The sequence below is a fragment of the Nomia melanderi genome, chromosome 3 (genome assembly GCF_051020985.1).
Source record: "Nomia melanderi isolate GNS246 chromosome 3, iyNomMela1, whole genome shotgun sequence".
NCBI lineage: Eukaryota > Metazoa > Arthropoda > Insecta > Hymenoptera > Halictidae > Nomia > Nomia melanderi.
Genome location: NC_135001.1, coordinates 24,121,396 through 24,147,861, shown reverse-complemented (window position 1 = coordinate 24,147,861; position 26,466 = coordinate 24,121,396). Strand labels below are relative to the sequence as shown.

Genomic DNA, 26,466 nt, shown 5'->3' with positions numbered 1-26,466 from the left:
ATAGAAGTGAAACATTGATTCTGAAAGTATCTTTCGACACATTCGATCACGGATAATTCTGATTTTACCAACCGAAACGTATAAATATATAATACGAACACGCGTATACGCACGTACGCATGCATGCACATACATACACGCAGACGCACATAAATATATATTATTACAGAGGCGTTAAAAGGCATGGAGAAAGTGGCAGAACATATAAACGAGATGCAAAGAATTCACGAAGAATACGGGGCTATCTTTGATCATTTATTCAGACAACATCAAAAATCGTGCAAGCAGGTAAGGGAGACAAACGTGAACTTGTTGTCCGTTTTACTGGTATTTACTGGTATTTACTGGTATTTACTCGTATTTAATCGTATTTAATCCAACTGTCCGATACAATGAATGAAAAGATTATTTTTTAACAGCCGATCGATTTGAGTCCAGGAGATCTTTTGTATTACGGAGGTGTCGAATGGCTGAACATTTCTGATTTTCTTGGAAAGATCAAGAAAGGTCTAGAGTTGCATGCAATGTGCTTCGTTTTCAAGTCCGCTGTCGTCTTCTTGTGCAAAGAAAGATTAAGGCAAAAGAAGAAGCTTATGGTAAGTTTCTCGTACCTTGTAATTGCTTGATGAACGAATACGTTACACGTAGACGATTCGTGTACGTTCAGGGTGTTTCGACGAAAGCGAATTCCAGTGAAGTTGAAATTATTCGTTATCAAGTATTGATACCCGTGACAGAAGTGCAAGTGCGAGCTAGTTCCGCCAAGGATATGGAATCCCATTTCTTGTGGGAGTTGATCCATTTGAGAAGTCAATTACAGAGGAGGTCGGAAAAAGTATATGTACTCTCCAACAGGTATTTAACAGACAGTTGTTCACGTTTTTCGACAGTTGTGTTTCGTTGTTCTCCCGATTCCTAAGGTTTTCGAGAAACGAGCTTTTTTCAGTTTGATCGCGTTCCTCGTTTCTACGTATAATCCCCGTCTTCGCTTCCCGTTCCCCCTCCACCATAATTCTCTAGCCGGAAGTGCAGATGTGAAATTCTCCGGTGACACGTGAACGCGGCGGGGTGTACATATCGTACTATATATGCATGCACGTACATACGGTAAACGAGGGTGTGTGTGTGTGTGTGTGTGTGTGTGTGTGTGTGTGTGTGTGTCTCGGAGGTACGAAGCCTCCCAGCGTAACACGTCTGATTGTTTGTTGGTATCAGCACGACCGAATTTCGAAACGCCTTCCTGAGAACGATTCGACAAATTATTCGAGAATCGGTTCGAAACATGAGTATACCGTCGACGAAACAGAATCTGAGCCAATCACCGATGACGATCACGCCGCGAATGTCGACCGGACACGTGGACAAGTTTGAGAAACAGTCGGCGATCCAAGGGCAAAACGGAAACAGCAACAACAACAACGTCAGCAGTTGCAGCAGCAGCAGCAACAACAACAACAACAACAACAACAACAACAATAACAACAATAATAACGGAACAGCACACCAGACGGTTGTCGCGCCCCTCGCGAAGAAACCGGTGAAGCCGCAGCCTTTGTCGACTACGCATAACGTGAAACGAAAGTATAGCCAGTCGAAACAAATTATGGAACACGAAAGTTCCGAGGACAGAGAAATGGAGGAGTCCGGTTCGGTTAATCAGCAGCAAACCATCTTCCGATTTCGAAGCAAAACCATAAGCGACACGTCCGGTAAGAACGCCGATTCAACTGATTTCATTCGATTCAAAGCCATTCGTACGCACTCGAATAGTTTCGAAACGCTCGAGCAGTTGAATGTTAAGTAGCTGATAGACACACCATCCCTGTTATCCTCTGTTTCATTTACGATACAGGAGAGGTAAAGGTCGAGATGGATTCAGGGACAAAGTCTGAGGGGGAGGAAGACTCGCAAGCTTTTTTAGGTGAGAAGAAGGCAAATTTGGGCCGCACTCCGAATCATTTGACTTTGAGCACCACTTCAACCATTTCAGCAGGAAGTACGGGCAGTCAAGCAAGATTAATCCAGTCCTCTCATCAACCGGAAAATTATCAACCTATTACCGTGAAAGAACTAGGTAAGAGAAGAATTAAAATTATGAAAATTCTACTATAAAACTTGAAACTTGAAGCAGAGACCATTTTTGTTTTGCATACTCATTGTTTCGCTTGTGAACTTATCTTGCTTCTGCAAAATCCTCTACATTCGTCTACGTGTATAGGTATACACAAGGAAATAGATGAGTTTGAAAGATAAAGATAAAGATAAGGATAAGGATAAGGATAAGGATAAGGATAAGGATAAGGATAAAAGATAAAAATGAAAATAACACAGTTTTATTCATTTTCATTTGTGTACCATGAAAATGTGTACAGATAGAGAAAACATTTGCTTCGTCGTACGCAACAGTTGTTATTATGAAAATCTATTGTGAAGGTTCACCGATCTGGAAACCACGGGAGTTACCATCGTTAGGAGAGGCTACCACTTTACCGCGTAAGGGTAAGTCGGCCAGCGAGTTTGGGGATATGAGTTCATCTCACAGCGCTTCCCGAAAGTCTCTCATAGAAATCAATAATTGTGCTCAACAATCTAACTATAATAACCATGTTTAATTTAAGTAGTTGTTAACTGGCTAACAAAATCAATAGGATTAAGTTTAAACATCGTGAAATAAACTGATCAACTTATTCGATTATCGTGAAAAAATTAACACACGTGTGCCGTTCACGTGGAAAAACATTCGGAAATTTCTCTTGGCTTTCTCGTCTGAATCCCCTGTTGCGTCTACGCGTACGCATATGTATCGCGTCGCGTACAGTACCGACATATTCTATTGTACATCGTATCACATTTCTTTTCTCAACATATGTGTTTGTAAACATGCATACATGCGTGCGGAAATATTATAGATGCACGATCTACGGATCGTTTATCGGTTTCAACGAAATGCTCGGGACATGGTGTGCTCGGAAAGGATTAATGTACGCGTACTGACTAGGTTCAATCGCACCTTTTCCGCTTTGTTCACGAATCAAGTGTTTGCTCTGTTCATTCCTTGGAGCGAAGTGTACGAGTGCGATCGACCGTGTTATTCGAACATTCTTTGTTACAAGCTTCCGCCGCGCTGTCAACTACTCACTTGTCGCACTCTGATTGCTTATTACCTACTTGTTACTTACTAGCAATGACCACGTCAAATTATTTCACTTGCGACGAAAGAAAACAACTAACGACTTGTCCTAATAACAATTCGCGAAACAATATGACGTTGTATAAGTCGCGTTAAATTTCCATTTCGAGATTCTATTTTTCATGTTCACTAGTTGTTGTTGCTGTTATCGTTGTCGTTGTTGTTGTTGCTATTGTTGTACCTACCAATATCCACCACACGTATGTGCATACAACCGAACTTGATCTGAAAACACGCGGCGAAACTAACGAAATATGCACTCCTTTGTCCGAATAATTCGCAGTCGCCTCTATACACATTACGCGCATGCGATGCGTTCCATTTTACGGATTTTATTCTTTTCTACTGAACGTTCCGCGTGGACGGCATAGCACAGCTATGGAGTGTTTAACTCTGTACCTAATGAAACAATGATATTATTAGAACTGTCATCTCTTCACCATGATCGTCTTCGTAATATCGGCATCGCCATCGTCATCTCCTCCCCCTCCTCCTCCTCCTCCACCTCCCACTCCTCCCCTCTCATCTTCTTTTTCTTTTTTCTTCTTCATCATCATCATCATCATCATCGTCATCATCATCATCATCATCATCATCATCATCATCATCATCATCATCATCATCATCATCATCGTCATCATCATCGTCATCGTCATCGTCATCGTCATCGTCATCGTCATCGTCATCGTCATCGTCATCGTGATCGTCGTCGTCATCGTCATCGTCATCGTCATCGTCATCGTCATCGTCATCGTCATCGTCATCGTCATCGTCATCGTCATCGTCATCGTCATCGTCATCGTGATCGTCATCGTCATCGTGATCGTCATCGTCATCGTGATCGTCATCGTCATCGTCATCGTCATCGTCATCGTCACCGTCACCGTCATCGTCGTCATCATCGTCATAATCAACATTACCATTTTTATGATTGCTACCATTATTAACGTTATTATAATTACTATTATGCAAATACAGTGACAGTTTCTGTTATTCTTTCATTAGTAATTAGTAATTATAAGTAAGATGCGTACAAGTCGAGACGTTTCTCGCTCCTTCTCTGATCGTTATTCTAATCATTAGCGATACTACAGATTTCTCGACTAACGACTGTTATAATTACTACCTTCACACCATTGACAACGATACTACATACTACTATTGCCGTCGATAGCGGGACACTCTATTGCCAATTGTATTAGAATTGCTATTACTGCTACTGTTATTGTCGCTGATTTTCATATTATCATTCATTGTCTTTGTCGATGATATCGTCGCGTTCATCTTGAATCATCATCATATTTCGTTGTCAGTACCAGCATAATCACCCTCACCACCGATAACGGTTTCAGATGCTACATAGAAAAGTAACTTTATCCGTAAGAATAAATGACGACATAACGAAAACAAATTTAGCGATCGAACAACAAAGTTTAACAGAATAAGTCATATATAAATGCATATGATACACATATAGAAATTAAGAAAAGCGTATAACGACTGTATAACGTGTACGTACGATGTATGTATGTTTGTATGTGTGTATTGTCTGTATGTATGTACGCGTGTGTACGTACGTGAAACCGAATGAAAAATTGTTTTGAAACATCGAGGTCGAAGAGAAGAAGGAAAGCAAGAGAGAGAGAGAGCGCGTGCGAGAGAGAGAGAGAGAGAGAGAGAGAGAGAAAGAGAGAGAGAGAGAGAGAGAGAGAGAGAGAAAGAGAGAGAGAGAGAGAGAGTGAGTGATAGAGAGGGTGAGAGGAGGAGAGGGAAAGAAAGAAAAAAAGGAAGAAGGAGAGAAAGGCTGGGAGAGAATGGAACGAAACGAAAAGATGGAAAAAGAAGGAGGGGAAAGAGATGGTAAAAGAAGGGAAAAGTGTACAGGTGTGTGACATGCTCGAGCCGTGTATGTATGCATGTCCGCGCGTTTCTAGTTTCTATGCACACGCGTGTTTGCATATGCGATATAGCATAACACGTAAGCACGAGTGTAGATAAATTCATATAATTCCGTATATGGATACGTACATGTATACATTTATTGTGCGTGAAAGGATGGTTTTCCACATGTTCGCTGCATCGCGAAGCTCTCTTCGGTCTCGAGTATTCTCATCGTGATAGAAAACTTTATTTTGAACGTTGCTTAAAACAAGATTAGTGATTGGAATGCTCGATACCGAAAACGTAGCTGCAAAAGCGGGAACGGGAGAGGCAAAGATTGAATGGAAAATCTCATTGAACGAGACGCGCGATTCGAGCAGCCCGAGGAACGTCCGTGTGGAATGCCGTCCGGAAGAATTGGTCAAACGTTTCACGAACTAACGATAACACTTGGCTCGTAACACATTCTTCATGAGTATTGCGATAGATCGACACGATATTAAATCATTAATGCTTGTAAATTAGAAAACAGAAAGTACACCTATATCTATAGAAATAAATATCTACAACAAACAATAAAATAATGTATACGTATGTACGTATACAGTACATGTAGAACGAAAGATGAAGACTGTTATCTGGTGATTTAAGGAGCGATCATTTTCTTTATTATTCATTCAGCCTAGCCAATATTCTTCTTTTTCGCGACATGTAAATACATATAAACGAGGAAAACACGTGTTGCGTTGTGCACACGATCATTTTCTCGGTTACGTGCAGCGTAGCCAGACGTATAGAAACGTGTTGGCGAGCTAAACGACATTTCGATTTGTTGCGTTTCTTTCGCGTACGTGCACCTACGATGCGGGTCCTTGAATATTCAAATAACAGTTTGAAATCTCTATCGGTATATATAAACGTACATGTATAATACCAAAAATATACATGACTGTAGGATCATGCGTACGAAAACGTGAGTATGCGTGTACGTGTGCGTGCGTGCGGGCATACCTGTATTTTCATGTATGATACGTACAATTGAAATATTGGATTGTTTTCAGAATTACTGTCTCTGTGGTATTAAACAGAACCAATTTTCTTGAACAACAAAGACGAGACGAAACTATTAAACGCCGTGAAATTTATTCCAGTCTGCCCGAATCATGTAGAGCAACTGACTCGAGAAATGTCGCGTATGTAACTTTTCTTACGCCAGTTGATCCTTTCAAAACGAACATCGAGAGTCGCTATTTTGTTATGTTTCACAATTTCTTTATCGAGATTCATCGAAATCCCCGATGCGTGCGAAGACTTACTTGTATCGGTCGAAAGTAAATTTAGTTGGCATTCAATCTCGCAAACGCGCGAGTCGCTATTATTTGTCGATAAGCGGTAATCAAGGAATCGATAACGATACGATCGAACGTATGTATCTCTTTCCATGTACTTTTCTAGTACTTTCAGCCAAAGTATCTTCTCGATTCTGTTACATACATGCACATGGTACACACGTACATATACTTGTCCTTTATTAGCCGATGGATACATCCTTTGGTATTCGTTTTATTTCACTTATTTGTTTTTAGTATTACGAGGAAGCGATGGTGTCCAATGGAACATTGATTATCGAACGAACCGATAGAATTGCGTATAATGTAACATAAACAAGTTGAGTCGTAATTACGATACGACCGATCCGTGTTTCCTATTCAGAAGTGTTCCAATACTCGTTTCACATGTGGTTGCATGTACAGCGGAAAGAATCGATAGTAGATAGTAAATGGTTACAGTCTGTTAGAATCGATGGAATCGGAGTATCAATTACTTGTGCCGTGCGCTCTTTCAAAAGCGTCCTGCGGGACGGCACGACAGGGGGGCAAGAGAGGTCTTTCGTCGCGCGCGTTGCGCTGGAGCCGGAAGTGCGCGAGGCAACGGGCAGCGTTCCTTCGATTGCGACCACTCGGACTCGCACTCGTTAGATCTGCCCCGTCTACCCTGCAACGCACAGTACACACACACACACACACACACACGCACACGCACACACACACACACGCGCACACACACACACACGGAGAGAGTGCCTCTCGTCCTTGCCCTCGTGATGTTGATGCCAATCCTACACGCACGTACTATTCGTATAAAGTGACGAGGTCGAATCGAGTGAGAGTAACTGATAATCCATGTTATGATGTATAAAAAATAGTAGAGCGGATACGCCGGTAGTACTAACAGTAATAGCAGTAGTACTAGCACTAGTAGTGGCACTTGGTAGTAGCAGAAGTAGCAGTAGTAGCAGTAGTAGCAGTAGTAGTGGTGGTAGTAGTAACAGCAGTAATAGTAGTATAGCGATAGCAGCAGTAATAATAGTAACAGTAGTAATAGTAGTAATAGTAGTAATAGTAGTTGTAGCAGCAATAGTAGCAGTACTAGGCGGTTGTTGTTCTAGTAGGTGTAGCAACAGCAGTAGCAGCACCGGTAGCAGCAGCATTAATAGTACGAGTAACAATGATGCTATACGGGGAGATTATATGCGTCCCGGTATACTGAAATCAACTCTTAAATCGGTTCGATCGTTTCGTTTCGATTGTTCGCCGTTTTCCATTCGAAACCCGACAGACGTATTACGTACGCGTTAAACTATGATGCGCTGTCTATGCCTTGCACATAGAGACGTGTGTAGGTTCGTCAATCGTATAGAAAGAATTCTATACACAGGCACGCACGTCTACACGCCTGCACGCACATGCATCCACACGCGTGCGTATACGAGCAACGTATTTACATACGCATGTAAGACGATATCGGTCCATGTTTGACAGAAAAAGATAAAGAAATAATGAAATACTTGTTTATTAAATACTGTAGAGGTCCTGCGTGCAGATCGCAGAAAAGTTTACGGAGATTCTTCTGTTGCTCGTATTATTGCATTGACATCGTGTATGTATACATATGTGTAGATACATAAATATATATATATGTGTATATATACATATATATATACATATATATATATATATATATATATATATATATATATGTATATATATATATATATATATATATGTATATGTATATGCATATATGCCTAAACTAGATAAATTGCGCCGAGACGCGCCTTCGAGCAGAGTCGATGATTCTTTTATCCTCGATCGGAAAATTGTTCACCGGCCTTTTCTGTTTCTGTTTCCTAGTTCAACTATACGATGATTCGTTCTACTGTTTCTTTAACGCAATGTAGCAGTTGCGAATGGGACTTTTAGACCGTATATCTATAGGTCCCGTGGTATCGACGCTTCTTCCGCTTGCCCTTTCGTTTACAATGATTCCAGAAAATTTTTGATATTCAATTCATCGTGCACGTTTCATTATACATGTATTTATATTCAGGACTGGTGACAATCAAAGGCAACATTTTCTTATTAAAGAAGAATAAATGACCAATAACTGAACCATAATAATAATAATAATGATAATGATAATGATAATGATAATGATAATGATAATGATAACAATAACGATAATAATAAACGTAATGGTAATGATAACATCAACAACAACAACAACAACAACAACAACAACAACAACAACAACACTCATCATCATAATTATAATAATTATAATAATCGCAACAATCACAATAATCGTAATGATGATGATGATGATGATAATAATATTGTAGAAAAAACGAAGATCTAGACAGAGAAACGCAAGAGAAAAAACAGTGATAGTGAACTCTGAAAGAATAATTTTTCCGTTTGAAACACCGACAAACAGAATAGGAGAGGAAGAAGGAGAGAAAGGGAATTTTCGACGATCGATCATACTGTCGAATCGTGAAAGAACATTTTCCACGATGATTCTTCTAGTATTACGTTTCTCAATATGGTCAAGTGTCTTTCTTGTATACCGTACAAAGTTACTTTTGTACACGAGTCCTTTGTTTATTTAGTTTCTTGCATATAAAGGTATTTCGTAGTATCGTACTATCAGCCGATTGTTCCTGAAGATTTGATAAATATACGCACGAAAGATCGGGGAATTTCAATTTCTTAATCCTGTCGAAACACTCTGCCTCGGAGACGTATCTCTCGATAATGTTGGCCTATAGTAATATCGAGTTTCATATTTTTCTCCCAATTCTGGTAAATCGTCGAACGATTTATCATCTATTATACGATTATTGACAGTCTCCACAAATTTTATTGATATAAACTTTATCGCTACCGTTGAACGTAATATACTTGAATAATTATACTGGGGATACTTTCGGTAGAATATCGGGCACCAAACGAAACGAAATAAATGGCGGCAAGAAACACGAAATGAAATATATAATAATATATAGGAAAGAAGGAGGGGAAAAACATTGAAAATTGCCGGGATGGTGTACGGGGTGGGGGGAGGTAGAGGTAAAGGGAAAGTGAGAGACAGAGAGAGAGAGAGAGAGAGAGAGAGAGAGAGAGAGAGAGAGAGTGAGTGAAAGAGAGTGTGTGTGTGTGCGCGCGTGTCGTGAGCGTGCGCGTGTGCGTGTGAGAGGGGTCGGGGTGAAGGGAATTGGGACAAAGGGAAAAGAAAGAATCGAATGAAATACCATACCATTCGAGTGTCCCGAGAACACAAAGTTTTTAGATGGTTGATAGAATTATTATAGATTGTAAGGGGGAATAATATATGACTATGGAGCAGAATTCACTGGGTTGGGGTCGCGTTGTAACGAAACACAGATAGGGTAAAATAAAACTGTAACGAGTTTTTCCAGATTATTTTGTTTCTTTTTTCTGCACACAAGTTCGCGCGACGACGATGAGTCGGAAATGAAACGAATCCACGCACGAACGCATACGCTGCGATAGAAATTGCATATTGTTTACGTTTTCATCTATTGTATAATTAGAAATTAGAAAGGAACGTTACAAGTGCAATCATTCTTGTATTTATTACGATTACTGTTCTTCGGTTACGCGAAAACGTTGGGGAGTGATCCATTTGTACAATCATTGAGTCATTAAAATATGATTATCCAGTCTAACGATTGACCGAGTTGTTGTTGTTATTATTTATAGAATGTGACGTATCTAGATATATTTCGATACGTGCAAGGCATCCAGGTATCCCGATCAGACGAATCCTTCTTTAGTATTACCACGTTCCTTTATAAAATCGAATAGGATAAATATTTTCGATTAGACCGCGCGATTCCAGCTGACGGCCTACTATCGTGCGTTTGATCTTTCTTTTCATTCGGTGATATCACTAAACCGGCAGGTGTGCACGAGTTCACTAATCCAACGATCAAAATGATTTGTAATCGTTCTATCGTATCACGGTGCGATATAAATTTTTCGATGCGTTTGTAATTGTTCAGAAGCGCTATATGGTTTTATACATTTTCTCCTGCTTAATTGAGAGTGTTACTTGACATTGAGATAAGATATTCGAACGATAGACCAACACCTGGGAGCTAACTCAAGATTTGGTCAAAGCAATCGGAATCGCTTGCCGGGCGCGAACGAAACGGGCAGTGAGTTCGGGTACTGATTCGCAGAACCACTGTAAGATCGATCCAAGTCGATTTCAAGTTGAACGCGTCTATTTCGATAAATGAAAATTAACCATTTGGAAAATAATCACGAGTGTGTCGCCCGATTCGTCGACGTAACTGCATCGCACGTAGGGAAGAAGGTAAGTAGAGTGTACCTACTGGTACACCAGCCGTAGTAAGGATTACAATTATTCAGTGGAATGTAGTCGGAATTTTTGTCGAAAGAAAACACGGGAAAGAAGGAAGAGGAAAGGGGGAAGAGAAGAAGGAGAAAAGGAGAAAAGGAGAAAAGGAGAAAGGGAGAAAGTAAAAATGAATCGCGACATCGTGAAACGCAACCGAATAAAACTCGACACGTTGTTGATATTGTGTTGCGTTTTAACGGTGACGCACTGCCTCGCAGAACCACCGCGTTGCGTATGGTACGGAGATTGTTCGGAAAATGATAGCGGAAATCGTGTAACATGCGTATCGAACGATTCACCTCGACAAATTGACGACGCGGTAGTTGCGAAGCGTCTTAGCGAGAAATGTCCACAGTACTTTGATAATAGCACCGGTAAGTTCGTTTCTTCGAAAATCAGATCGAAAATCAGATCGAAAATCAGCCCGAGAGGCGCGAATCGAGAAAATCCTATCCTAATATTCAATTTCCTCGGACTCGTTTCAGATACGCCAAAATTATGTTGCGACAGTGGGAATATTGAAACACTGCTCGGCCAAATAAACATGATTGAGAGTATATTCGGCAGGTGTCCGACATGTGTAAGAAATGCATTGCTATTGATATGTGATTTGACCTGCAGTCCTGAACAAAGTCGATTTTTACGAGTAACTCAGACTCGAAACAATTCGAAAGGCACATACGTGTCAGAAATAGAGGTACGATTACTTGTTTCTGTGGTATGCGTACACATGTATGCATGTATACGTATGCACATTTATATTACGATACTACAATACATAGTACGTTTCGATGTTTCTACGCGTTAGGCATATGTCGCAGAGGAGTACATGAGTGATACTTTCGATTCTTGTAAGAACATCGTTCACCCGGCAAGTGGAAATTTAGCTATGGACTTGGCATGCGGAGTTCACGGTGCTGGTAGATGCACAGCAGAGAAGTAAGTTGGAAACGCCTGATTCGAAATGTACACGTGTATACGACAAGTAAGTATCGTAGGTTCTACGGATGAATATTCTTCCAGGTGGTACGAATATCAGGGTAATCCGGATGAAAACGATTTCATAGCTTTCCGATTACATTTTATTCCTAACAACACTTTTTGGAATAAGTCAGCGAAAAAATGCAGCGAAAGATACAATGTAAGTTTGAACAACTAACACGCGTTTTCTACTAGAACCCAATCAAATAATTACTTATTATTAATCAAGTGTGTATTGCACAATACGATGTACAGAGTTTATCAGCGTGCAGCTGTACCGACTGTCCGTCGGGTTGCAATTACGAAATAAACCTCGAACCTTCAGATTTTCTAATTTTCGGGCACGACGGTTACGGAGTGATAGCAGCAATCTTCAGTGTCGTGTTCGTTTCGGCAGCTGTAATCGCTTATAAACTTTTCAGAAGATTTCAACGATCAGGTAACTTGTTTAGGCGTGTAAGTCGGTGTATACCTAGACATACCGATCTTTATACCGTTTGCCGTTGCAGATGGTACGTTTGAGATCGAGGAGACAGACTCGGAGATCACCGATAAATCGGGAGGGATATGTCGCGGAAATTTTCAGAAGGTCTTTCGAAAGCTGTTTGCTGTTTCCGGCGAATGTGAGTATTCTTCGAATAACATTCGTAGAAAATTCGTAGAAAATTCCATAATTTCTCGAAATTTCAGTGTTCGCAAAGTACCCGATGATTACGCTTTTCGCTTGTTCGTACGTAATATTGGGGCTGAGCTACGGAATTACGCAACTGAACATCATCAGCGATCCCATAGAAATTTGGGCTGCAGATACCAGTAGATCGAGAATCGAGAAGGATTATTTCGATTCTCGGTTCCAACCGTTCTATAGAACGGAGCAAGTTTACATCAAGTCGAAAGGACTCGGCAAGGTGAAAGAATTTTCTTCCCGTCTGCTATTTCGAATATTTATCTGAACCGAAGTTTTCATTGTCTATCCGAATCTATATAGGTGCTGCACAACACATCGAACGATGTCCTCGAATTCGGTCCCGTCTTCAACCGGACATTTTTGCTCACTGTATACGATCTACAGAAGAAAATACTCGACGTAAGTTTCTCGTTACAAAAGTCCCTTGGCTCTGCGGGTAGGATATCAGCTTTCTAATGCAGTTTGCGAATTCTGATAAACGTTTACAGCTTGGTCAAGATGAAGGGGAAGGTTTGGAACGAATTTGTTACGCACCGATACAAAATGATTTCACCGGGCCCACTACTTTAAATCACTGCACGGTACAAAGCGTTTGGGGATATTTTCAAAACAGCCTCGAGAAATTTAATGGAACGTACGAACGAAATTATTTGGACCATTTGTACCAGTGTGCACAGTAAGTGGCCTTTACTGTAGTCGGCGAGTAGGTTGGCATTTCGATGGAAATGGCGTGAGAAAACTGTCTCCGTTCTCCTCTTGGCAGAAACGCGTTCGATCCCGGGTGTACGGCGCCGTACAAAGGACCGGTACTGCCAGCCATAGCTTACGGGGGATTTCTACGCGAGAACGAATTCAACTACAATGCGACAGATTATATCAACGCGACAGGACTAATTCTATCGTTTCTGGTGAAAAATTCGCTAAACGAGTCTGTACTGGAAGAGACGCGCAAATGGGAGCAGAGGTAATGTACCGAATTGTCCAATTCTCCAAACGAATTGGACAGGAATCGATACTCCAACGAATATCATTTACACGATTCAGGTTCATAGATTTTATGAGAGAATGGGATGCTACGGACCGACCAGACTTTATGGAGGTGGCATACACAACCGAGAAATCGATTCAAGATGAATTAGAACGGTCGTCGAAAGCAGAGGTTTTGACGGCAGTGTACAGTTACACGCTCATGTTCGTTTACGTAGCGTTTGCCTTGGGGAGAATAAAATGTTCTTTCAAGAATTATCTTGTACGTGTCCAAGGATTTTCCACTGCTTTCGTTTCGTTTCGTTTCGTTTCGTTTCGTTTCGTTTCGTTTCGCTTCTCTTCTCTTCTTACCGTTCTCATGATTTCAGATAAATAGTAAAATAATGCTCAGTATCGGCGGAATCGTAATAGTAATGGCGTCCGTAGCTTGTTCTCTTGGTTTGTTCGGTTATATCGGAGTACCAACGGCGTTGCTCACGATAGAGGTAAGGAAAGTCGAAAGTCATAACGATGTGCCAAAAGACATAACAACTGTCCAGTTCTTTAATAAGTATACGTAATTCGCGCGCAGGTGATTCCATTCTTGGTGTTGGCCGTAGGTGTGGACAATATTTTTATTTTGGTTCACACGCACGAAAGGATGCCGAAGCGCGCCGAGGAATCTATACCGCAACACATAGGGAAAGTTTTGGCTGAAGTGGGTCCGTCAATGTTACTTACCAGTACATCCGAGTGCTTCTGCTTTTTAATCGGTTGGTACCGATCAGTTGGTATTCTACTACTGCAACAGTTCCAATTGGTGTATCGTTCGAGACGACGAACCACTTGGATACATAATGTAACACCGTTCACTTATCGATTTTCGATTTTCGATTTTCCCACAGGGACACTCTCCTCTATGCCAGCCGTGAATACTTTTGCACTTTACGCGTCGGTGTCTATTCTGATCAATTTTCTGTTGCAAATGACGGCGTTCGTCAGTCTTCTATCGTTGGATGCTCACAGATCTCAGGCACGGCATTTCAACTCTTCGTAGTTATGGTTGCAAACGTTCCATCTAACGAGGGTATCTGGTATTTCAGAACAACTACTTGGACGTACTTTGTTGTATAAAGACGAAAGGAGAGAGAAACTGCAAAGTCGATGAAAACTTCAGCCTGATTCAAACGATCTTTAAACGAGTTTATTCGCCTTTCATCATGAAAACGCCGATTCGAATAATCGTGTTAATCGTATTCTTCGGCATGTTGTTAACCCATGCTATAGTATTGCCGCAAATCAGTATCGGTTTGGAACAAAAGCTTTCGATGCCCGCAGATTCGTACGTTTTAAAGTACTTTCAGGTGAGAGATGCGTCTTATTGTTTCGAGAAAAAGATATCGTTGATATTTCACGATCGGAATAGCGATTTATACGTAGCTATGATACTTTCAGTACATGGACGATCTTTTGTCAATGGGACCACCGGTTTACTTTGTACTCACTCCTGGACTGAATTACAGTAACACGAGTGTTCAGAATATCATTTGTGGAGGTCAAGGATGCACTGATGATTCTTTGTATGCGCAGATATACTCGGCAGCTAAACGACCTGCAGAGTTTGTAATCCCTTTACAATACATACTAACAATAACGGAGGGTATCTATTAGATGCGTAGTTACTTGCTTGGTTCTTTTATATGCCAACTTACTTACAGAATGGAAAACCAAGACCGAGCTGCTCGATCATGACAAGTTGGCAATACCAAAAGCAATACCAAAAGCAATACCAAAAGAAATACCAAACCACTCTTGATGTTACGACATTGTCGCAATCGAGCAGATCGCCAGCCCTTCTTTAAGGGGCCTCGTAGAACGTAGAACGTATAGTTGGCTGTAGCAGACCTTATCGAATTGCCGCGTTTCAGGTCTCATTTATCCAAAGCAGCCTCATCCTGGATAGACGATTACATCGACTGGTCGGTTAATGCAGGATGTTGCAAGTACTTTCCGAATAATCAGTCCTTTTGTCCACACGACGGTAATTTGCTCAATTTCCATTTCAAAGATTTCAACGATTTCAACGATTTCAACGATTCCAACGATTTATACAATTTTCATGTGTTTGCGACCGATTTTCTTTTATTTTAGACAGCAAGTGTTTGCCTTGCCCAATCGAAAAAGATAATGCTCGACCGCTGGCGAGCAGTTTTCGAAAATATATACCTTATTTCCTACAAGACATACCGGACGCCATGTGCTCAAAATCTGGCCGACCTTCCTATCTCGACGTAAGATCGTGTCTCTTCTTTATTACACACCACATACTTTATTACATACAAAGAACGATATCGGTTTTCAGGGAATGAACTATTATCTTGACGAGCACGGATTAACAAATGTCGGCGATAGTTACTTCATGGGTTATCACACACCGTTAAAGAAGTCCTCGGATTGGTACGAAGCCCTGAAATCTGCTAGATTAATAGCTAAACAAATCACAACAATGATAAATAACAAAGGTCTTGCGCAGCAGGAGATAACTGTCTTTCCATACAGGTTTGTTTCAACCTTTTCATGTTTATCGACATCTCAAGGTCGCGTCACGGTGAAATACCTTCTGCCCTGACATGTATCGTTTCGTACCGTGTAACTTTTCTTCGATATAATTATTAGATTTGATTTTCAGTGTATTCTACGTTTATTACGAACAGTACCTTACTATTTGGAAAGAAGCTATATCATCGTTGGGCTTCTCGCTCTGTGTGATATTTTTGGTCACGGCGCTTTTGACAGGATTCTCTTTGTTTTCTGCAGTAATGGTGGTATTGACCGTACTCATGATTATCGTAAATATAGCTGGCCTGATGTATTGGTGGCATATCGAATTGAATGCAGTATCTCTGGTTAACTTGATAATGGTACGTAAAATCGATACTCCCTTCGATAAGTTTCACCGCGATGGTACACCTTCATCGTATTTCTTCGCTGATGATGCGTTCAATTTTTCTGTGCAGGCTGTCGGTATTTCCGTTGAATTCTGCAGTCACATTATTCACTCCTATTTGAATTCGACGGCAACGACAAGCGTCGATCGAGCTACAGAAACGCTTAACGAGATCGGAAGTTCTGTGAGTGCACTACATTCTAGTATAATATCTACGAACTGAACCAACCATTCTCTTCCCTGTTGCATTCGTAGGTCTTCTCTGGCATTACTTTGACCAAGATTATCGGAATCGTTGTATTGGCATTTTCCAAGACACAAATTATTCAAGTGTTTTATTTTCGAATGTACTTGGGAATAGTATTATTCGGTGCTGCGCATGGCCTCATATTTTTACCCGTATTACTAAGCCTCGTAGGTAGGTACTTGGAGAAACCTTATATTTCTCTATACATATTCATTATACGTATACGTGTCTAATATCGTTTATTTATCACGACCTTAGGACCCTCAAGATCTTCCGGACACGTACGTAACCAACGAAAAATCCAACCTTATCATTAACATAAGCATTAACCTTACCATTGCCATTACCATTATCATTACCACTGCCATTACCATCACCATTACCATTATTAATTGTATTCTGACATAGAGCATAAAAATATGGATTTGTGTTAATAATCATATAATGTTCTCAGACCAGTCCGTTTTCTATTTAAAATAAATATTAAATTTAAACTTGGAAAAATGTACATGCAAATACTAAAATAAAATAAAATAAAATAAAATAAAATAAAATAAAATAAAATAAAATAAAATAAAATAAAATAAAATAAAATAAAATAAAATAAAATAAAATAAAATAAGATAAAATAAGATAAAATAAGATAAAATAAGATAAAATAAGATAAAATAAGATAAAATAAGATAAAATAAGATAAAATAAGATAAAATAAGATAAAATAAGATAAAATAAAATAAAATAAAATAAAATAAAATAAAATAAAATAAAATAAAATAACATAAAATAAAATAAAATAAAATAAAATAAAATAAAATAAAATAAAATAAAATAAAATAAAATAAAATATCGTCTAATATGTAAACGGCAGTCATTATTTTTTCACCATTCTCCTGAAAAAAACTGTGAAAACACAAAAATATAAAGAACAAATTCAAGTGAATTCAAACATGTGAATAGAATGTCCGGAAAACAATGTCGTTTATTCGTTAAGGAAAACAAAGTAAAGTAAACAGCGAACATTGCGAGGGACAACGTTCGAAACTCGTTTTCTTCCAGAATGAAATAATCGGAAATAAGTGACGATACAAGATCAGTGAGATACCTTCCTCCCTTATCGACTGAAGAACGTAAAGCTTCGAAAGCCATTAGAAAAAGAACGCAACGATTCAAACGTAGTCTCGCACAGTCTCGTGGCTGTGTGTGCTTCAAGGATAACTAACGCGAGAACATGATATTGAAATTCCAACAGAAGGTAGACAACAAAGAATATTATACGAGGCATTTCTATAAACTGTACAAATTAAATACGAGATTATAGTGAAACGAGTCAATTCCGTATAGTCTGCTAAATCTATACTAATCTGTAATACCAACGACTAGCACTCGTGTGATCTCAACAACAGCTTGAGTGTTCTATCGAGTAGAGGGCGCCAAGTCATTCTCTACTGTTCTCTTTACCTACCTATCTACATACTGAAATATACACCTACTACGAAAACATTTCTCATCTTTTACTGTAAATTTCACTGTAAATTTCACTGTAAATTTCACTGTAAATTTCACTGTAAATTTCACTCTTAATTTTACTGTCAATCAAATGTTCAGCAGTCTCGATAAAAGCTTAGTAACTCGGGGTCTCTTTGTAACCTGTTGTTCTACAAATTCTATACATCATTCTATAACATAATGCAACGAGTTCTGAATCGTCTGCAGAAGCTCGTGTGCGTGCAATTATTTATAACATAAAACTGATAAGAGGAATCTCGACCTACCATTGGGACGCTTCAAGTAACGATTATTTCTATGCAACATACGATATCAATCGAACGAAATTGTACAAGCAATTTGACATTATTCGAAATAAATATTTCAACAGCAATTCGTGCCATTTCTTTTTCTTGTACTTTTTAAACTTTGCGACGAATGCCAATTATCTGTTGAGGCGAAAAAAGTGTTGTTATGCCAATGATAACTCGTGCGTGTGCTCAGAGAATCTAATGGGCAACGTTATAGATATGTAGTTTCTGTCGGTGAAATTTCTGTACATGATGTACGCGATGTATGTGATTTGAAGTAAACAAGACGCGCAGCAATCGATATTTCACTTTTTCAGTTCGCACTGAACAAAATAGATGCATTGTAAGAAGACCGTTAAAGAATCTGTACGATTTCCAATCAATATTTACACGAACACGTATAGTTGTCTCGTTTCAACTGAGTTACAACAAATTCCATGTACGATGGTTTTATGAGACACCCGTGTTAGGTTATGCAAAGCTGTCACAATATTTATATTTCTCTCGAAATCACTAACAATTCGTACTTGAAGTATCTGCGATCGAAGTAGACGCACAATGGAACTTAGCGACTTAATATTGATTCCAAAACTTAATAATGTTGTACTAATAGATAAAACCGATGGAAATAATAAATCCATAGATGGAACATTGTGCATTAGTAGCCATCATCTTCTTTGGTCGTCGCGACAAGACTCGCGGCAAGAACTCTGGGTATAATTTATAAAGAAAACTATTTTATCTAGAATTACGATTATTTCAAATGAAAGTTCATTAATTTTAAGTGTACATACTTTTCAGTTTTTCCAATATTTTTTCAATGTGTTTTTTAGCTTTTGTATCGAAACATTGATCTTATAGAGAAAAAATTCAATACTCAAAGCCCGGGTGGTAGTATTATATTAAAGTGCAAAGATTTCCGGATTCTCCAATTAGATATCAATTCGGTGGATGACTTGACGAATGCTGCTCTATCTATAGAAAAATTAACGTCGCAAGGTGACATACGTATCTGTTGTATAATAGAAAAACTAATATCTCATTATTGATTACCGAATCTTTTTCTTCCAGAGCAAACTCTACAATATCCTTTCTTCAACAGACCGCAAACGATCAGTAATATTACTCTACAAATAGAGGATGGATGGAGCGCATTTGCTCCTGTTTCCGAGTGGTCTAAATTGTTGACCGCTCATGCGGACGAATGGCGTATTAGTTATTTAAATAAAGAATATAAAATTTGCAATTCTTATCCTTCCGCTGTTATAGTACCTCGTCACATAGAAGATAAAGTTATAATATCTTCTGCTAATTTTAGAGATGGCGGAAGATTTCCTGTTCTATGTTATAGGCACGACGGCGGGGTATGACACAATATTATACACAGTAATGAAACAGAGAACAAAAGTAATTACATGCTATAAACTTTTATTATTTGTCCAATGATTAATCGATATTGCAGAGTGTTTTATTAAGAAGTAGTCAACCGATGTGCGGTACTACAGGCAAAAGATGCAAAGAGGATGAAAGATTATTAAATGCAGTGTTAGGTCCAGGCAGACGTGGGTAAATAAAGTCTTTTCAAGAATTTATAATAAGATTACTTCCATCGTCGTAAGTTTAACTGTATCGCTAATACATATTTTTTCAATAGTTACATAGTAGATACAAGATCCGTTAGCCAAGCTCAAAGTTGTAGAATCAAAGGTGGTGGCACAGAAATGGATGCTGCTTATCCGCAATGGCGAAAAGTGCATAAAGCAATTCCACGTCCAAACGATTTAGCGGATAGTTTTTTCAAATTGATAGAAGCTTGTAACGACGTGACATGTTCTACTTCCCAATGGCTCTCAAGACTCGATAATAGTGGATGGCTGTCTGCCGTGCAGAGCGCTTTAAATGCTGCTTGTGTAACTGCTCAGTGTCTTCATCAAGAAATTGCAGCTGTATTGGTTCACGGTACGAGATTTACAAGGAAACTGAATTAATCATAATAATTGTAGAGTACTGTGAAACGATATTAGTTACATTTTGAACAGGAAGTGCTGGTAGAGATTCTACTTTAGTAGTAACTAGCTTAGCTCAAGCAATATTAAATCCGGACTGCAGAACAATACGCGGTCTTCAGGCTTTAATTGAACGCGAATGGATACAAGCCGGCCATCAATTTTTCAATCGTACACGTCACGGACCATACCATCCGGCAAATTCACAAAATTCAACACATGCTCCAACTTTTCTTCTTTTTTTAGATTGCCTTTATCAACTACATTATCAATTCCAATTTAGCTTCGAGTATACGGTAGAATTATTAAGTGAATTGTATAATCACGCATATTGCTCTAACTTTGGAACATTCCTAGGTATGCGCGTGCCAATTCATGTTTGTGAATGTATAATTATTTCATGTAACTGTATTCTCATATTTCCTAAACAACTTCGTTATCGATGTTTTAGGTAATTCAGAAGCAGAAAGAGTTGGTCTTCGATTATCAGAACGAACATGTAGTTTGTGGTCGTATATAAATCAACCGGAAGAATTAGAGAAATGGTTAAATCCTTTATACGAGCCAAATTCAGGAGTTATCTGGCCCAGTGTTGCACCAATTAGTATTCAATTATGGAAAGAACTTTATCTTTCTTGTACAAGTGTTGCTCCGTGGAAAGGTTTACTACCTTGCATAAAACAAGTAAAACATAATCACATGGCAGTAAAAAAAGTTGCTGGTCAACTACGAGTTCAGATCAAACGAGCAATAGAAGAAATACATTTAGATACTGATACATCTCGTGAAATAGAAACTCAAGATGAACACGCTTGTATAGAACAGTTAACTTTAGAATCTCAAAGTACCTGATACATAGATCATATATGTTAAAAGAAGGTATTTTTAGGTAACATTTATGTTGCGAACTGCATCATCGATCTGCTTTTATTTACGATACAGAATCGTTATACTAAAGTTGATGTTTTCAACAATGTATTACATATTTAAACACTTTCATTTGCATCTTACATCTTTTGAAATTCTATAAATTAAACATCATTTTTCTGATGATATTCTGTAAATACGAATACATGAATATAAATATAAATACGAATACATGAATATAAATATAAATATAAATATAAATATAAATATAAATATAAATATAAATATAAATATAAATATAAATATAAATATAAATATAAATATAAATATAAATAATAAATATAAATATAAATATAAATATAAATATAAATATAAATGTAAATATACATCTACACTCTTATACGGCATATCCTATAATGCACAATTTATACAATACGAGGAGAAAAAATGAACGCTTGTACTACATTAATCACTTGTGCATTGATATACTTTATTCATCCGTTTGTATGTGTATGTATTTCGTTTATTTCGTACAAAACGTTCAAAAAGAATAGTATAATCTGACTTGTTCCATTTGAAAAGTGTTACACAAGTTTAATAATAATGAAACATTTTGCATAAAGACAAAAGAGATACACAGAAGTAGAATACTAAAAATATACAAGTAAAGTCATTTGCATTCAATATCTATTTTGCAAAAGGGTTAACTGTATAGCTGAATATTTTCTTTAAAGTTGAAAGCAATAACTTTTAAAAGTAAAAATAATGTTTTATCGTTATTTAAGAAAGAAACAGGAACATGAGAAAGGTTACTAATCGAATTGCTATCGTCGACGAAAGGTAAAAGATAGCTAGTACGAAAACCAGCATTTATTCAGAGAGTAGATTTAATCAAAACATTGAAACGAATCGCACGGTTACTGGCTAAACAGTAACTGTTTCCAGTGTTTTCCTTTATAGAGTACATATTGCTAATAACTGACATAGAATATCATCTATTCTAATGAAATAGAATCGACTGATCATTGTTTTATATATTCGCATATAACGAAGTGTTGAAACTTATACAAAGTATGAATATATTAAAATAAATTTGATGTGATCGATTACTGTCTTGTAAGTAAAGTTTGTAGTAAAATGAAAGAAAGTTAAAACTTTGTTATCCTGTGTGTATTTACAATAAAACAATTGTAATTGACTTTTGTTTTCGAAGATTATTGTTTACCTTTATTAATTCTGATAAAATGTTTGTAATGAAAGCAGGACTGTTTGTAAACAATTTAAATGTATTTTCTTTGGATTCGGAAGATTCGGAAATCCATCGAAATCTACCGATACAATTCATTTCTTCTTCTTCAACAGACCGATGGAGCCTATGTTGTGATTTGCGATTTTTTTACGAAGGATATTCATTATCATCTACTGCCAGGGGACAAAATATTTATAAAACGGTTTGTTTTCAACATGTATATTGTTTACTTGAAACACCAGTTCATTCGCTGATGTGTCAAGCACAAACAAATATCCCGGAAAACAACGACCGCATTCGGAGGCACGATTCGCATCTCTAAAATCGATCGTTACAAAACTGTTGAGCCAGTGTGTAATGACGTCGATCGAAATTCACAGAATTATCTAGCATTCTCGGTTAACTTGTTCTCGAACGAATTTAACAGAAGAGTAAATCTAATTGTAAATATAAATAATTCATTAATTTCGATTAACGGGGAATATTCCTTTAAATGTCTCAGAGGAGCCATTGAGGATTTCAGAAACGTTGGTACGTTCAACGTCCTTAAAAAAGTATATGTCTGAACCGACGACTGTGGCCTCCTTAATCTCTAGACCTCGGTTCGCTCGAAATGCTTAGGATTGACGTAAGAAAACATAAAGCTTGAGAAATGAAAACATTTAGGTGAACTTTGCACCATTATCGAAGCAGGGGATGGAGCAATATTCCGACCGATGGATGATTTATCGAATCGATGCTACATACGCCGTTGCAACCAAGTTACATGTTCGTCGACGCGGAAGTACTTTCTTCTATTTTCTACGTTTGCCATTTGTTTCATTAATTTATTCCATGCTAGTAACTCGACACTCGATTCGATCTGAAATAATTGCTCGACATTCTACCAACGTAACACGACAAATTACATTAATACGAATGTTAAAATGTTGATATATTTAATGTTTTACTTGACGAATGATAAATGAAAATACTTTGAAAGTCCGCGCATTTATGAGAACAGATCGGCAGTCCATAGGTACCAACGTAAGACACAGTTCAGCCCGCTTCGAAAAGAAATGATTTCAATTATTATGCACACGCCTTAATCAAACAATATCGTACGAGTATAGGTACGAATCTTCGGACTTTCGATGCACGTGTCGGAATACCTATAGAGAAATTTAGAGGGCGCTTAAGGTCTCGTCCAAACTTGTTACATCGCACCTCGGCTTTTACCACACCTGTCTCTTAGGTATATGTACGATATTTCCAATATTTATGTAACGAGTGCCGGCAAAGATGTGCGTACATGTATATATTTCTGTACCATGACCTACTGGCCCGAGTAACAGGTCGCGGTGACAAGTTTGGGTGGAGCCTAACACGTTCACTGCAACAAACCCCCAAACAGAAGAAGACAAGAAACTAGGATACCGCGGATGTTAGAATCTTTTCAGCGATTTTTCCGGAGCGTTGTTCAACATTCGAAAACTCACGAGATCTCAAATTGTTTACGATCTCTTCGAAATCCGCAAATTTCCTTTGAGTAATTTCGGACACGAGTTATCTCTTCTTACAGCCAAGTTTCCAGCGTGGCTTTTAAAATGGTAAAAGACTATGTATAACAGACTGAGCACGCGTGGAAAGAATTCGAAGGGGACGCTATCATCCCTTACGAATGGACAATGTCGCTACTTTGGTCGGGTCGCGTCACGGGAAGAATGTACTGTGAAACGTATTATACGAACCAACAAGCGCGAAGATCGAACAGACGCCATAAAGTCGTCTCAGTCGTCTGCGGTCAACGGCGTCAAGTGAATTCTCGAGAGTTCATGTTTACAATTCACCATTTACTCGATATCTCTGCAGAGATTCGTGTCAAAGAAGAAATGTAACGTAACATATCTCGAACGATACGATATTTAGGCGCAATTATGGTTTCGACTATTAGAAAATTGACGAATTACTACGCATGCGCGTGAATCATTTCTGTTTGTCGCTTCATGCACTGGAACAGTGTGTATCGCAGTGCGCTTTGCAAGCGTGTCGAGGCCTGTTTGCGTTTGAGTTGCATCTCGAAGAATCGAACGGCGCGAAATCATTTCGATATTCCTCAATCGTTCGACGCTTAAATAATACAAAAACCGAAGTCGGCAAAATTATCTGCTGTTCGCTTAATCGGCACTCGGTGAAAACAAAGTCAGAGATCAAGGAAAATAACAAGAGGAAACGAAGTAATTGCTGGTGAAAGTTAAACGATATTTCTGCGTCACGGAAATCAGCTTCTTTCGTCAGTTGCTCGTATAATGAACGCTGTAGCCAATCAGGATGAGATTCACATGACGACAGTAAGTTGTTTTTTTTTCTTTTACAATTATTTATTCGTAGCGGCTATTGTTAGTAGCGCTTCAATTATTTAAAAGAAAATGTTGAATCCTCACTGATCCTTTATTCTAAGATTAACATTTTATTCCATACGATATTCTTTTATGACAATTCGATATTCGATGTATTTCAATTATTTTTTCTATTCGCTTCCTCGTTTTTATATATTGATATCATAGTGTGAAAATACATTTACCTTTTATTCCGTTCAGGATTAATATGACATTGAAAGAATGTTCAAGTATGTAAGAATAATTAGTAATATATAATTCTTCTAGTCTGAACTTATCGAAGCCCATGGTTATACGGCAGAGATACATCATATTTGGACAGAAGATGGATATTGTTTAGACGTGCATCGAGTGCTTCCTCCAAAGTCGAGGGAAATTTCGTGTTACGATATTAGCGAGAACGATGCGGATGACTTAAATTATAAGAAACCACCAGAGGTAACATTTAACTTCTTGTTTTCTTCTAGTTCTAAAAGCTGTGGTATCGTCTCATTTTCCATAAAGTATATTTGAAATCGTTACAAGTTCAAATTTATGTCGACAAACAAAGGTTCGAGTACCGATCCTTATTCATCATGGACTTTTATCGAGTTCAGCCGACTGGGTACTATTGGGTCCGAAAAAGGCTTTGGCATATATTTTATCCGATAACGGATACGACGTTTGGTTGGGAAATGCAAGAGGTAATGCGTATTCCAAGAAGCATAAGAAATATACAACCAAAGACAAAGAATTTTGGGATTTCAGGTATAGTATATTTTTATGCGAAAGTAGTCCGGTAGTTGAAGGAGTTAAATTGCGTAAGAGCAAATAAATAAATAAAAATATAAGCCTGGTAGTTAAATATACAATACATGTTAATTGTATTAATTAGCAGGTGAATAATTTCACTAATCTTTTAGCTGGCACGAAGTTGGTTATTATGACTTACCAGCAACTATAGATTACATTTTAGAACATACAGGACATACCAAGCTTTATTATATAGGCTACAGTCAAGGTACAACTGCATTTTATGTAATGGCCAGTGAAAAATCTGAATACAATCGTAAAATTAAAGGGATGATTAGTCTTGCACCGATAGCATTTCTGTCGAATCAGAGGAGTCCTTTGCTTAAATTAGTTGTTCACTTTTATGGCATAATGGAGGTACGTTTACAAATATATGTATATATACAACAATTTTCAATTATGATCGGAGGTGGTTAGGTTACAACAATGAAAAAATTCAAGTATAAGAAAAACTATGCATTTTTTTTCTAGATTTTAGATTTATTTTTTAAATACCATTGAAGATAGTTAAGTATGTTTACACGCTTCCTTCGATTCTCTAAACAAGTAGTTAAGAATATTTAAATATAATTTATCAGTGTTGTTCTCTTTCGCTAGATTTAACGATGAGGTTTCAAATAATTAATTAAAATTTATACAATAAATTTATTTACATGTATTTCTCAAGATATAATTATATTTTCAAGTAATATAATATTGTTTAAAATTAAAAAATTTCAAAGATAGTAAAATAGTAAGATAGTAAGAT

General features: G+C 38.0%; 4 protein-coding genes across 30 annotated transcripts in view; all 4 read left to right on the top strand.

Annotated features, from left to right (window-relative positions):
• sif (guanine nucleotide exchange factor still life) overlaps positions 1 to 10,756 on the top strand; it is a 35,235-nt gene extending 24,479 nt beyond the window's left edge. For 22 of the 25 annotated variants that reach the window (XM_076365405.1, XM_076365407.1, XM_076365394.1 and 19 more), the window contains 6 exons: positions 170 to 288; positions 420 to 596; positions 668 to 855; positions 1,216 to 1,709; positions 1,853 to 2,074; positions 2,434 to 10,110. In XM_076365405.1, coding sequence (XP_076221520.1) covers positions 170 to 288; positions 420 to 596; positions 668 to 855; positions 1,216 to 1,709; positions 1,853 to 2,074; positions 2,434 to 2,612 — 1,379 coding nt within the window. In that variant the 3' untranslated portion in view covers positions 2,613 to 10,110. Of the gene's footprint in view, positions 1 to 169; positions 289 to 419; positions 597 to 667; positions 856 to 1,215; positions 1,710 to 1,852; positions 2,075 to 2,433; positions 10,111 to 10,520 lie in introns of those variants that run through there. The other 3 variants (XM_076365406.1, XM_076365410.1, XM_076365409.1) reach the window with 3 other exon arrangements.
• Positions 10,606 to 17,141, top strand: LOC116429340 (NPC intracellular cholesterol transporter 1 homolog 1b). 2 transcript variants are annotated; one of them, XM_076365415.1, is made up of 24 exons: positions 10,606 to 10,756; positions 10,823 to 11,175; positions 11,287 to 11,498; positions 11,610 to 11,740; positions 11,825 to 11,942; positions 12,038 to 12,221; positions 12,292 to 12,405; positions 12,473 to 12,690; positions 12,771 to 12,869; positions 12,959 to 13,146; positions 13,234 to 13,434; positions 13,515 to 13,719; positions 13,826 to 13,942; positions 14,029 to 14,209; positions 14,342 to 14,469; positions 14,540 to 14,800; positions 14,892 to 15,055; positions 15,365 to 15,477; positions 15,588 to 15,727; positions 15,799 to 15,995; positions 16,126 to 16,357; positions 16,454 to 16,567; positions 16,639 to 16,801; positions 16,889 to 17,141. In XM_076365415.1, the coding sequence occupies exons 2-24, from the start codon at positions 10,929 to 10,931 to the stop codon at positions 16,945 to 16,947; spliced, it is 3,786 nt and encodes a 1,261-aa protein (XP_076221530.1). In that variant the 5' UTR covers positions 10,606 to 10,756; positions 10,823 to 10,928; the 3' UTR covers positions 16,948 to 17,141. The 2 variants fall into 2 exon arrangements, with proteins under 2 accessions (XP_076221530.1, XP_031838051.2); XM_031982191.2 differs by having other exon boundaries at positions 10,842 to 11,175; positions 16,889 to 17,137.
• A 201-nt stretch (positions 17,142 to 17,342) lies between these two features.
• On the top strand, positions 17,343 to 22,503 carry LOC116429342 (myotubularin-related protein 9). Of its 2 annotated transcripts, none has more exons than XM_031982193.2 (7): positions 17,343 to 19,140; positions 19,260 to 19,425; positions 19,498 to 19,790; positions 19,889 to 19,992; positions 20,081 to 20,385; positions 20,466 to 20,789; positions 20,884 to 22,502. In XM_031982193.2, the coding sequence occupies exons 1-7, from the start codon at positions 18,985 to 18,987 to the stop codon at positions 21,282 to 21,284; spliced, it is 1,749 nt and encodes a 582-aa protein (XP_031838053.1). In that variant the 5' UTR covers positions 17,343 to 18,984; the 3' UTR covers positions 21,285 to 22,502. The 2 variants fall into 2 exon arrangements, with proteins under 2 accessions (XP_031838053.1, XP_031838054.1); XM_031982194.2 differs by having other exon boundaries at positions 18,957 to 19,140; positions 20,679 to 20,789; positions 20,884 to 22,503.
• A 1,576-nt stretch (positions 22,504 to 24,079) lies between these two features.
• The window catches only part of LOC116429345 (lipase 3), a 3,283-nt gene continuing 896 nt past the window's right edge, over positions 24,080 to 26,466 (top strand). Inside the window, exons 1-4 of the mRNA XM_031982200.2 lie at positions 24,080 to 24,878; positions 25,194 to 25,364; positions 25,477 to 25,673; positions 25,829 to 26,075. Of these exons, the coding sequence (XP_031838060.1) occupies positions 24,837 to 24,878; positions 25,194 to 25,364; positions 25,477 to 25,673; positions 25,829 to 26,075 (657 nt within the window). The 5' untranslated portion in view covers positions 24,080 to 24,836. The remainder of the gene's footprint in view (positions 24,879 to 25,193; positions 25,365 to 25,476; positions 25,674 to 25,828; positions 26,076 to 26,466) is intronic.

Coding starts and splice junctions, on each gene's coding strand:
- LOC116429340 (XM_031982191.2), top strand. CDS start 10,676: ATGAAAATTAACCATTTGGAAAATAATCACGAGTGTGTCGCCCGATTC. Junction 11,499..11,609: donor CATACGTGTCAGAAATAGAG/GTACGATTACTT, acceptor TCTACGCGTTAG/GCATATGTCGCAGAGGAGTA. Junction 12,222..12,291: donor CAGAAGATTTCAACGATCAG/GTAACTTGTTTA, acceptor TTGCCGTTGCAG/ATGGTACGTTTGAGATCGAG.
- LOC116429342 (XM_031982193.2), top strand. CDS start 18,985: ATGGAACTTAGCGACTTAATATTGATTCCAAAACTTAATAATGTTGTA. Junction 19,141..19,259: donor ACTCGCGGCAAGAACTCTGG/GTATAATTTATA, acceptor TGTGTTTTTTAG/CTTTTGTATCGAAACATTGA. Junction 19,993..20,080: donor TTAGGTCCAGGCAGACGTGG/GTAAATAAAGTC, acceptor TTTTTTCAATAG/TTACATAGTAGATACAAGAT.